This window comes from Mixophyes fleayi, chromosome 2 (assembly GCF_038048845.1).
Source record: "Mixophyes fleayi isolate aMixFle1 chromosome 2, aMixFle1.hap1, whole genome shotgun sequence".
Classification (NCBI taxonomy): Eukaryota; Metazoa; Chordata; class Amphibia; order Anura; family Limnodynastidae; genus Mixophyes; species Mixophyes fleayi.
This window is the reverse complement of record NC_134403.1, coordinates 361,512,376-361,525,532: the sequence shown is the minus strand read 5'-3', so window position 1 is coordinate 361,525,532 and position 13,157 is coordinate 361,512,376. Positions and strand designations below refer to the sequence as shown.

Here is a 13,157-nt window from a genome sequence, read left to right as displayed (position 1 = left end):
TTTTCAAAGAAACAAAGGAGTGGGACAATGGTGGGCTTGGGGACAGGATAAAGGGAAGGGGTACTGGAAAGTATTTTGAGGGTGAGGGCTAAGAGGTGAATTACTAAGATATAGGGATGACAGTTTGGATCCAAACAAGACAGTGACCCATTACTGGATTACATGCTAAACTTGACCGTGAAAGGAGATCCAAGAAGCCCTAATCTTGTGGAAAGATGCAGAAGAGTTCCACAGAATACTTGTTAAGTTGATAAATCTATCACACTTGCTTGCAGACCGAGATGTTGGTAGGGGGATGGGTTTTTCCATGGGGCTACTATTTGACATGATGAATCACTCATGTCAAAGCAGTTTACGAGAGTGTTTAGAAATATCCGGGATAGGTAGAGCAGGCAGGATATGCTTGGGGTCATGTGGAATTCGCAACCCAATGATGCATGTGGCTAGGAAATTACTTATTTCCAGAATGGTTCTAGTGTGGGGCAGCTCCTTGGTGAATATTAGCCCACTCCTCCAGGTCTAAGGAGTCAGCTCCCCACTTTGTTAAGTTATGAGTCCTTTTCACCATTTGTGCCAGGCAGAAGACCATCGAGATAAGATCTTTGGAGGAGTGACCCGAAAGACAGAGGTTGTCCATCATTGAGCATGGTCTGCTCAAAAAGACTGCTCTTAACAGAGCGAAAGAAACGCCACATCGGCAGATATTGGTGGAATCGCTCCTTGAGAAGCTAGGTGAGTCCCCCATGTCAGAAGAGCCCTGTTCTGGAAAGGTTGTTTAAAAGCAAAATACCTGTTATAGACCCAAGGGAGGACATGGGTAATTAGAGCCCCGGGGGGAAATCTAGGTTACCCCAAAGGGAAATAATTGGGGAAGGAGTCAAATTAGCCATCCTGTTACCATGAGTCCAGAGGACCAGAGAGAGATGAAGTATAGAGTGAACATGAGCAGGGAGAGGTCTTTGAGTTGAGAGCAACAAACATATCGGAAAACCACCTGTCACTGTTGGTTCTATGTCCACCCAGACTCTGGTACCTGGCAGGAAATGCCATTGTACGCATTGTGCTAACCGGGCTGCATAATAGTATTTGCGAATACCGGGAATGCGCAGGTCACCTGCTGCGGTGGATCTTTGGAGTATGCAGCCCTAGATCCGTGGCATCTTGTCAGACCAGGTGAATCGTATCACCACCTTTTGTAGAGAAGAAAGAAAGGAGGGGGAATCTAATGGATAAGGTATGAAAAAGATACAAGGGCCTCGGAAGGAGGTTCATCTTCACCAACGTGACACGCCCAACCCAGTAAATAAAGAGACATTTCCAAGCGCCCAAGTCATTATCAATGAGATTGAGAAATGGAAGATGATTAGTTTGAAAGCGATTTTCAACTTTTTTGGGGAGCATGACCCCAAGGTAGCTTTTTGACTGGCATGCCAAACAAAGAGGAAGTTTAGCTCAATTTGCGGTTTTCATTTGGGGGCGATAAAAAAAGTAAAGTATTTCCATTTTGGTCATTGTTATTTTTAAATTAGATAAGGCTGAAAAAACGTTGTATCTTAGCAAACAATTTTGGATGCAAAATATGGGGGGTTTTTTTAACAGTGAGGAAAATGTAATTTGCATAATCGGCGACCTTTAATGTGTTGAAGAACTCTTAGGGATGGGTAGGTTTTTGGGGTTCCTGGAAAGCTGCTCACATCAATTTTGTATTCTTGCTCTTATCTGCTCTTCTCTGTCTCCACTCTCTTCTCTGTCTCCACTCTCCCTTCCTTACTTTTTGCAGAAGATAGCCATTATGAAAGATACTATGATTTGAAAGGCCTACCCTAGAGTAGATGTCCCTATAGTGAAAAGTTTTGACAAAAAAAGCTTCCCTGCCCTTTGAGGATACGGGAGTACTGAGAGACCCAATGGATACAAAGTGGAAACGAAAAGTAAAACTTGGGAAACTAATTGTACCTTCAAACCTTTTAATGCCTCTATTCAAATAGCAGGTCATTAATGGTGTAGCAAAATCAAATGAAGGGTCACTACTACCAGGGAGTAGGCTGAAACCTATCTTTCAGTATTAAGTAAGGCTGGTGAATGAGTTACAACTGCCTTTTCTAACATGAGAGAAATATTGCGAAAGACCGGGGTAGACTATACTTATTCTGACCAGAGAAAAAATATTGCCTTTTTATCATAGCAGCTGTCCATTAAGCCTATTTAAGGCACATTTGGGTGTGGCTCACAAACCAGCCCTTGCTAGATGTAAACCCCTATACCTGGGAGGTGAGTGCATCTGATTTTAACTGCATTTTAATGGTGTTTAAAGCATATAGGTCAGTGTAGGACCTGCATATAATGAGGTACCCTTGACGTGGGATGCAGGCTTAAATCTTTTGATCAAAATATGAACTAATACCTCATGTTTTCATTTTGCTAGACACACACAGGTATGCAGTTTAAAGGATAAGCACTGACAACTGTCTTTTTGTTTTGGATACTTATTCTGAGCCCAGACTATGTGGGGAAAATTCTCAAAAAAACCTCTGATGATGACAAACGATTTTCTGTTGAAAGAATATCTTTTAAAATGTAAGTTCTTTTGAAGACAAAAAAGACAGGACTCCATAAAAGATACAAGGGTAAGAAATGCAGTATTGTTATATCCAACCAAGGCAGGAGGTTCAGTTTTTAACAATAACAAATCTACTTTCAAGTCCTGATGATGCCAGAAGCAATAAAAATATTTTCCCATTGGTGTGAGGAACTAATCTTCAGCTAAAGGATTGTCAAGATCATCCAGGAAGGATACAAGATAGTCTTTGCTCACCTTCCCGATTTGTTCTTACGCAAGTCCCAAAGTTGATGGCCTAAGAGCATTAGTGCCGGACATTGGAGAACTGTTGGAAGAGGGATTTGATGATAGAAACAGAAACCCTTCAGCTAACAAATGTGGAAACAGTTGAATAAATCCCGATATGTATGGAATAGCTAATAAACATGGAAGAGGGGTGGAGTCCTCTGCATTCTCAGGAGAAATTGTTGCATCTTAGAAGCTCATTCCCTTGGAAAGGAAACTAAGGGGTATATTTACTAAACTGTGGGTTTGAAAAAGTGGAGATGTTGCCTATAGCAGATTCTAGCTGGCATTTTGTAGAGTTAACTAAATAGATGTCAGCTAGAATCTGATTGGTTGCTATAGGCAACATATGCACTTTTTCAAACCCGCAGTTTAGTAAATCAAGCACTAAGAATTATTTAAAAGATGTAAGATCAGTCCTAGATCTCTATCCGAGAGGCTGTGTCAGTCTTTAAAAGATTCATTAAGGTCCACAGCAGAATTCACCAATAATGAGTCAACCAGTACCACTTGAAATCTCAAATGTGATTTGACGGCTTTAGCCTTTCCTCCTCTTGAAATTCCTCACCAGTAAGCAAGGTTTTTTACTTGCACTCACTGCAGACCATGGGTTTGGAGAAATTCTGGCTTTTTCTATACATCAGACCTAAATATTTAAGTGGATCATGTTATTTTAAGATTGAATCATTCCTCACTTCCAAAAGTATTGCCTCAGTTTCATAGATCTCAAGAAGTGATCCTTCCATCCTTTTTTTTTTGCCAAATGCCCATAAATCTGAAGGAAGAAAATTCCCATTGTTTATATGGAGTGAAGTGTCTAATCCGATATTTTGAAGTAATCAGGGTTTAAAGAAACAACCATCTGCTGGTTTGGTTTCAGGGAAGTTCCAAAAGCTTCAAAGGTTTCTCTGGTAAGATATACAATACTGGAAGCCTGTAGCACATTGACAAAAGAAGGTCAATCATAAAGGAGCTATATCAAGACCTAAGCCCATTCCACCAGAGCAATTTCAGCCTCATGGTCAGAGAAGGCAGGAGCCACAGTGGAGCAAATTCGCAGAGCTGCCACTTGATCCAGCATCCATACCTTCCCCTGGCACTAGCGAGTAAACATGCAGGTTTTTTGGGGAACAGGTTTTTGCAGAACGGTAGGTAGTACCTCTCTAAACATAACTTCATTGTTATCTATTGGTGGATGATGTCCTGGGAATGACCTGGAAACTGAGAGTTAGACTCTCTAGTAACTCATTTTCCAGGGATCCTCCAGGACAACATCTCTTGTTCTACCATTGTATTTAATAAATGTAGTGTTTAAGCAATATATGGTTCTTTTTCTTAATGGAGTTCTCATAAACACATTTTAAATAGGGTGACAAGGGAGGGGTTTTTTTTTGTTTTTTTTTTAACTTGTCTGCTCCACTCCACAGCTGGGCATAACTAGATTTCCTGGAGGATAGCTGGAAAAGGAGTTTTGGGAATAAATATTACCAGCTACTGATTAATGGAAAAGGTGCTCGATATCATTGAAAGACCAAATAATTTGTAGTGTAGTGTAAAAGCTCTTTCGAGAAACCAATGCTGGTTTTATAAGTGTCTTTTAAAGTTGTGTGCTTAGTGGGTTTGCTCAGTGTGCAGGAAAGTACTTTCAATGGATCAGTGAGCAGGGAAGAACCAGTGGTCTTTCAGTGTGTGGAAAAGAACTTTACCTAAATTGGATTGTGCTTGTTTGGAAAGAAGTTTTGGCCCGAAAAGTTTTGCGTGCAGCACAGCCTGAACGTACGTTCCTTTGGAACATCACCAAGGTCAGCAGTTTCCCCCAAATGGCTGTGCGAGAGAAAAGAGGATTTTTGTACTTTAGTCCTATCCCTAGGGCTTTGTTAATTAAATAATTGATGGTCCTCCGTCCTGAGAGCATAGAGCATAGAAGGGTGGGAGCAGGCCAGACAAGTTATTAGAATTTAGTGCCTTACTCCCAGCACACCGCCCTCTATACCCCAAGGTAAGCAGTGTACCACAGATAGGTTAAGAGAAACGGATTTTACGGTGAGTTCAAAAATCCTTATATATTTTAAAAAAAAAATACAATCCAAACAGTTTAAAATAGTTTCCAGGAGCGCTACAATCCTCATCATATCATCTTTCCCGACATTACATACTCTTCTGCACTATGAATACTCCTCAACAAATATTACACTACTATTATTATTATTATTATTAATATTTATTTATAAGGCGCCACAAGACATCCGCAGCGCCGTACAGAGACAAACAAAATCACAATACAATGGGAGACAGCACAGTACAGAAAACACAGCAACTCAGTACGCTCAATGCACAGCTAGAGAGGGCGGGGAAGGGGGAGGGAGGATCCGCAAACGACGGGGCCCAAGAAGGAGGGCGCGGAAGACAGGGAGACCCCCAGGGGGGAGGAGGGAGCGAGAGTGGACGTGGGGTGGAGGACCCTCGAGGAGGAGGGCTAAGTAGCTGGAGAGCAGAGTTAGAAGTGGTGGAAACAGGAGGAGAGATGGCCCTGCTCAGAGGAGCGTACAATCTAAGGGGATACTACAGCACTGAGAGTAAGAATGGATGGTAAAAATTACACTTAACATTCAGAAAAGAGTGAATTTTTATGGGTAAGTGGTTCAATATTGATAAACAGGGACAATTCCTGGAACAACGATTTCCTGGGATGAGTCTTTATAACCTGGGACTGTGCCTGAGTGGTAGGGACCAATGGCAGCTATGCTATGGAAAGTCACCAGGTCACCTATATCGGAATAGGATAGTGTACTTACAGTACAACAGGAAAGATGGAAGCAGCGCTAGGATGCAATTTATTAACAACTGAACAGAATCTTCCTTCATAATCTATGTAATACCACTCAGGTGATCAACTGCTACATCTGTAACACAATTTACTAAAACGTTAATGAACAACAATTGGGTTATTCCACATCAGATCACCCAAAAAAACATGAAATGCCTCAGTTTAGTTCACTTTTTTGGTATGGTTTTTAACAATGTGTAAATTATGTATGCTGTATAGCAGTAATCGAGCATCAACTTCATTATTTTTTTTCTCCAAAATGAAACAGAGTACCCATCTGATTTTTTTTGTGGTGGTTATTTATACCTTTTTTAAACACCCCCCAAAAATGGGATCCCTAATGTTAATTGAATCTAGCGTTTTTAATCATATTCGAAAAACATGCGTTTTTGCCGTAACGCAAAACATGAGGCAGAGAAAGTAATTTGGTTTGGATTTTTGGATTCGGGAGAAAGAGTTACTTTAGGGGTCCAAATTTTGTGCTGATTCCTTAGTAAACACCCTTAATACTTCAAATAAACTGGATAAAGAAGCCGCAATTAGTAAATTATTTAATAAATTGAAAAATCAATATTTAATCAACTAATTGTCAGACAGTGAAGATATTTGGCAGAAATAGTTGTTTTGACATCCTCTCTTAACTAAAAATTTTTTTGTAGAAATCTGAGATGGGTGGTGGACAGCCCTGGTTGAATTGACATGGAATGACCCAATTCAGATACATATACAGGCATAACTCCCAACTTTTGTAGCTGGAGAATCAGGACAACGTGCATGTACGAGAAGGTGGCACGGCCATGTATCATGGGACATAAGCATTACTCACCGGGAGGGGGGGCATGCCCAGCGCTACCAAGATTTTTCCCCCCTCCCCTAAACCACCACTTCCATGCAGCACCCATTAAAGGGGTAGTGAACGGGAAACATACATTCCAACTTTCTGCTCCGCGGGACAAAGCTGTCCGCAGGCGACACGGTGGTCCAAATTGGAACTGTCTTGCCTAAATCTAGACAGCTGGGAGGTATGCATTAGGTGAACCAGGGATTTCTAAAGCTTCATATCGTAGTATAAATCTTGGGATTCACAAGGAATGTACATAAACACGTATAACTCTTCTGTAACAGAAGCAGAATATATTTTATCATAAACAAAGCAGTACAACTGGGGCACTTTGAGTTGCTGGTGTGCCTTTCTTTTATGGCAATATTGCAAAAATTCCAGTAGTAGTGTTACTTCTTTAAAACCAAATCATATTATGGTTAATAAGAAGGGGTTAGGAAATAAACAAGAGTTATACTCATTTATTACAGGGCTGTCTTCTGCTGGAACTTCTCCATTTTGGAGGTCAGGTGATATCTCCATTTCCTGTGCCAAACAAAGCCAACAGATGTTGATGTGAGGTGTAAACAGCAACACAAGTGTACATTTCTGCAATTGTTTTATGACCTTAAAGCAAGCAGCAATCCTATGGAAAAAAACAGCTGTGTTTTCTAACATAAACTGCTGTAACTTGCTACAAGAAGAATGTTGGTATTTACCATTTTCCCATGTTTATTTTCTTCAGGCTGCTATTAATGATTAATGATTCTGGACTACCATGGCAGCCACAGTCACATGGCACATAATGTAGTGAGCATAGAGACTTTGGAACCCCTCAGTCAGCTCTGTCTACATAGTGATCACCCCCCCCCCCCCTCTGAAGTCACATGACATGCAGAGAGCCGTGAGCCTGTGTCTGTGCAGAAGACTGACTGTGTCTGTCAGACTGAGAACTTTTGGAAACTAGATATGATGATTTGTAGAAGGATAGCTAATAAAAATGACTACAAGGCACTATATAAAGGTAGAAGAAAAAGAATCTTCTATGTGGGATTGCTGCTTTAAAGGACGACTAACCCTAAAAATACAAGTTGGTTTATGTAAGAGACCTACTAATAACATTCAAAACATGTAAATGTTTCAGGAGATTACTGATGACTTTCCTGCACTGCTGCGATCCTTGTTAAATAGCTTTCCCCATGTTTTATATGGGAATGTTTTGCAGAAGAAGCCTGGCGAATCTCTTTGCCGACGGGGGCTACCGGCGGTGGTAGCCTTTGATAGATTTGGAGAAGCCCTCTCTCCAGATACGGCTTTAAGAAATAGACATGTAAATGATGCGAGGTTCATGCTCCTTGCGGAGCATTTGATGACTGGGTAATATGTAGGTGCACGGTGCATTTTATTTTGCGCCCATGTGCCTATTTGTCTGAAAGCGTAGCACAATTAGGAACACCCCCCCCCCCCCCGGGCCCCTGAGCTGATGCCTAGTGTGACTCTTTGTAGGACCATAGGACAAGATGTTCATGGTGGAGAAAGTTAAAAACGTCACTTCAAATTCTTAATAACTTTAGGACCCCACATTGGTTTCAGCTTTTAACTTTCCCCTAAATTACTGCTCTATTAAGCCTCATTTAGGTCTTGATGAAATAATTAGCGTGAGGGGACATTGGAACTGCAGTTATCATATCAATAATTTTCGTCTGTGTGTGTGTTTTTATTACATTGTGATTTGTGAGCAGAAAGGTATATTTGCCTGCATAAAATGCTGCTGTAAGGTGCAAAAGAATAGGCCGACGTCTAACTACAGTCCCAAGGACGTGTGAAAATCAGGTATTTTTGTGGGGGATAAAGTCCTTGTACATGCTTCCCTTCCTAGAAACTCATACAATATATTGTCCCGCAAAACATAATCTTTTTCATGTGGACACAATATATAACTGCTCCTAGTTTGCATTTAGAAAAGAATCCCCCAAGACGGTAGATTTTGCACCCCCAGAAGACACTGCAACCTTACCTTGCTAAGCCATACGAATTCTGTGACAACAGGAACATTCAGTCGACAATAGGTGTAATTTTGCTCTTGAGCCTTAGTGCGCGTTTCGCAAATATGCCTATGACCACTAATTACAAATTTAACCCAGCATTCAGAGAATGATCTTAGAAATAGCATGTACAAAACCCACTAGACTAGACATTGAGAAACATTATACTGGTATTAACATTTATTATACACCACGTGACAACCTCTTACACCCAGTGGCGGATCCAGGGGGGGGCGATCGGGGCATTCGCCCCCCCTAGCAGCAAAAAGCTAGGTCCCAGCAGCCGATTAAAACGGGAGTGGCGGGGCTAAGCGCGAGCGGGGGCGGGGCTAAATGTGGGCCAGCCAATCAGAGTGGTCCCAGCCGGCGACCACAATGGGAGGGGGTGGGGCCAATCGCGGGCGGAAGGCGGGGTTAACGCAGGCCAGGCAATCAGAGCAAAGGAGGGGCGTGATTATGCAAAATCGCCCCCCCTAAACATAAAGTCTAGATCCGCCTCTGCTTACACCAAACCCTTCAGAGGATATTTATAATGGCAAACCACCAAACTCGTGGTTAAATAGGAACTATCCAACCACAACTGCAAACTGTGGCAAACTTCTAGACATATACATTTGTACCAAATTTGGTACATTGTAGGAAAAAGGAAAGGAAAGATCAGTCAATCCTCATTTCTTTCAGTATGTTTTGTGCATACGACATGACCAGGAGTGAGCTCCTAATTTTGAATGGGCTTTAGAGCCTTTTTATAAACGGATGCTGTACTGATCTCTCCAACGATCACCCCGAAACATGAGTACCCGCAGTAGACGTAAAAAGTTGCCCAGTTATTGTTGCCCGGGCATACTAGGTCTTGGAGATTACAAAGGAGGAGGGCAGTGGGGTTTCCTGTTTGAGTGCAGAAGTCCAAATTAGTTTAAGGAAATAGGAGTGAGGTGACAAGTAGCCAAAACATCTAATTTAGAAGGGTTTTTTTTTTATAAATGTATTAATGAAAAAAGTATATACAGAATTTAGTTAGAAATTTGTCACTGTACTAATATATATTTGGCCTGAGATGCAGATTTAAAATGGGAAAAGCCCTATTACCAGCAAAAGTGGGTGTTTAAGCTGGTTTGTTTTCACTCCGCCCACCGGCAGTAACTGGCCTATAAACGGGAAGCCTATTTAACAAGGATCTCATAAGTATATTTACCATTGCAATACTTGGGGGTAAATGTATTAATGTCCGGATTCTTCAACTCCGGCGTGTTCAGCGTCTTCGGCGATTAAATTTAGAGCTGCGCTGCATTGTAAAGGGAAGTTTCCCTTTACAAGGCAGCGCCACTTTAAATTTAATCGCCGAAGACGCTGAACACGCCGGAGTTGAAGAATCCGGACATTAATACATTTACCCCTTGGTCTGTTATTGATATATCAGGATGAAAATAAATGAAGAAAATCATAGAAAAAATGCTTTATTCTTTGATAAGTTTTAAATTATCTTTTATCTATTTTTAACTATTATTATATTTATTTACTTTTAATTAGTTGAAATGAAATCTCAAATCTGGGCTAGCTGGTACCATTCGTATGCAAATATTTAATGTATTTTAATGATGTAAAACGCATCTGGGCATGTACAGTGAACACCCATTAAATGCAAAGGTTTATGCATACCTCCAACATTTATTTACCCGGCATCAGTACAGGGGCGTGGCCGCATCATGATGGGGGCGTGGCAATTTCACAATGGGGGCGTAACCACATGGGGGCTGGCTTAATGCTTTTGAAGTGCTAGGCTGTCCTGTACTATCCTCGCCTCCCCTCCAAACACCTCCAGTACCCAAGGATGGTTGGGAGGCATGGATTTGTGAAAGTGAGGACACCAGTTTTGATGCTCCCTGGGTCAGCAGAATGGATATGCACATGGATAATTCCCCTTTAAGGAATGTAAACCATACAGTAGTTATTTATATATACAATATATACACTGTATGGACAACAGTATTTGGACACACCAGTTAATTATTGAATTGAGGTGTTTCAATCAGACCCATTGCCAGAAGTGTATAACACCAAGCACCTAGCTATGCAGTCTCCATTTGCAAACATTTGTGATACAAAATGGGTCATTCTGAAGAGCTCAGTGACTCCAAGCGTGGTACTGTGATAGGATGCCCCCTTTACAATAAGATGGTTGATGAAATGTCATCCCTGCTGGATATTCCACAGACAACTGTCAGTGATATTATTAGAAAGTGGAAGCGTTTAGGAACAACAGCAACTCAGCGACAAAGCGGAAGACCACGAAAAATCACAGAGCAGGGTCAACGACTGCTAAGGCGCACGGCGCGTAAAAATCACCAACGCTCTGCTGATTCCATAGCTGAAGATTTCCGAACTTCCACTGGCATTAATGTAAACACAAAAACTGTGCGGCAGGAGCTTAATGTGATGGGTTTCCATGGCCGATCAGATGCATGCAGCCTCACATCACCAAGACCAATGCCAAGCGTTGGATGGAGTGGTGTAATACACACCGACACTGGACTGTGGAGCAGTGTAAACGTGTTCTGTGAAGTGACGAATCACGCTTCTCTGTTTGGCAGTCAGATAGGTGAGTCTGGGTTTGGTGGATGCCGGGAAAACGTTACCTTCCTGACTGCATTATGGCTGTGAAGTTTGGTGGAGGAGGGATAATGGTATGGGGCTGTTTTTCAGGGTTTGGGCTAGGCCCCTTATCTCCAGTGAAGGGCAATCTTAATGCTTCAGCATTAGACAATGCTATGCTTATAACTTTGTGGAAACAGTTTGCGGAAGGTCATTTTCTATTCCAGTACAGCCCCGTTGGTGTAATGGTCAGGTGTCCGAATACTTTTGTCCATATAGTATAAAATATATATATATATATATAACTGGCAGATATTTGTGGCAAAGAATCATTTTACATGAAGCAGTAACAAACACTCTAATTAGACCTCAGATTCAGCCCTACTATTCTTTCTCCCTGGGAATCTAGCCGGCAGAATTTACATCCAGCAGCATTAATGCCACCAGATCTGCGGGGATTTGCTTGGCCAATGATCTATGAGAAACTTACATAGAGCAGTGACCACAGAAAACACCCTCAGCAGCTTCACTACAATTAGAATGCAAAATAGGCAAAAAAAGAAATTATTTTATAATTTACCTCCTGCTGCGGCTGATTACCTACATAGCTATGCTTAATGACTTACATCTAGCATTATTACACTTATAATGAGGACTGATAGTGTTCAAAACATCAACAGTATGCCAAGTACAGAAAGTAGGAAACAATACATTTGCCTTACAAAAAAAATGCAATTTTTACATAACTGATAAGAGAACAGCAGGAGTCAGAGGTACATTAGTCCTGCCGACTGCTCAAAGGTTCACAGGTTAATTCTGCCAAAAAAGTACATTAGAAAAAATAATATATAAACTCTGCTACAATTTTTTTTTTATATGCATACTTTAAATTCTGAAGGCTCATGTGAGATACACAAATTTTGCCTAATATATTTTTTTAATATATTTAAGTTTGATTGCAAGGAGGCATTTTGGGTATGTCGCAAAATTCCAATTTTTGGAACTGGGATAGGACATGACCGGGGATAGGGAAACGTAACTGCATCATAAGGGGTGTATGCCTAGTACATCTGAAGAGCTAAGCTGTCCCCAACCCAGGGCCGGAATAAGGGGGGGGCACCTGGGGCATGTGCCCTGGGCCCCCCCTCTCTTAGGGGTCATGTAAGTCCGGCTGCCCGAAGACAGTCATTAGTCTTTCCATGCAGACTCCTCGGAGCAGTCAGACAGCGCTGCGAGGAGTCTGTACTGAAAGATTAGCCTCCCCACAATGCAGTGCTCAGAGAGGAAGTGTATTAATTTCCTGTCTGAGCAGCAAGGAGCACACAGCGTAGCTGCAGGACTGCGCCGGGGGTCACTACTAAAGATAAGTAACAAGTGATGGGAGAGGAGGGGGGCTGCAATGAGACCTATTGGGGAGAAGGGGGTTGCAATAAGTCACCCTGGACTCCCGGAAGAGCAGGCAATCTCCCTGATCCTTGTGGAGGGGAGGAGTGGTGATGTTGTTGTGTCACCATAGCTCTGCCCCGCCTCTACTATAAAATACCAAAACTCACAACTTAATAGGCCATATAAGCCGCTGGGCGTCGCATTTTTTAGTTCAGTTCAGCGGTAGAGCCCAGCAGAGAGGATGTTGTGGGGCGTCCAGAAGAAAGGAAGACGGCAGCGGCGGCAGCGGAAGTGTCAGGGAGCCTTTGTAAAGGCTAAGAGCTACCCTGCTACAAGAAGACGATGAGAGAGACACTGTGTCAAGAAAAGAAGAAGACGTTAAGCTGGGGTAAAGGCGGCAGGCGGAGGCCTGCAGAGCGGCTGAGTAAAGGCGTATATATAGGTGGCCCAGGACGGATGAGCAGCAGCAGGATCTGTCCGTCCCCAGAAGAGCAAAAAAGTGAACATTGGTGAGGTGGTCCCTAACAGGTAACACACCGAACTGTTAGTGTTGATTGTATGTAACCTGTCTCTTTCTGGTATCCTTCCCCTGTAGGAACCAAAGGGCAGGTCTCCGTGAAGGAGGAGGTGCTGGGATGAGCG

The 13,157-nt window shown here is 42.2% G+C and overlaps 1 protein-coding gene across 2 annotated transcripts in view; it reads right to left on the bottom strand.

Annotated features, from left to right (window-relative positions):
* The window catches only part of SH3BGR (SH3 domain binding glutamate rich protein), a 48,833-nt gene that overhangs the window by 13,983 nt on the left and 21,693 nt on the right, over window positions 1-13,157 (bottom strand). The window contains exon 4 of one of the 2 annotated variants that reach the window (XM_075197257.1): window positions 6,982-7,038. The exons of the other annotated variant lie outside the window; for it this stretch is intronic. Within the exon in view, the coding sequence (XP_075053358.1) occupies window positions 6,982-7,038 (57 nt within the window). The remainder of the gene's footprint in view (window positions 1-6,981; window positions 7,039-13,157) is intronic. 2 annotated transcript variants of the gene reach the window in all.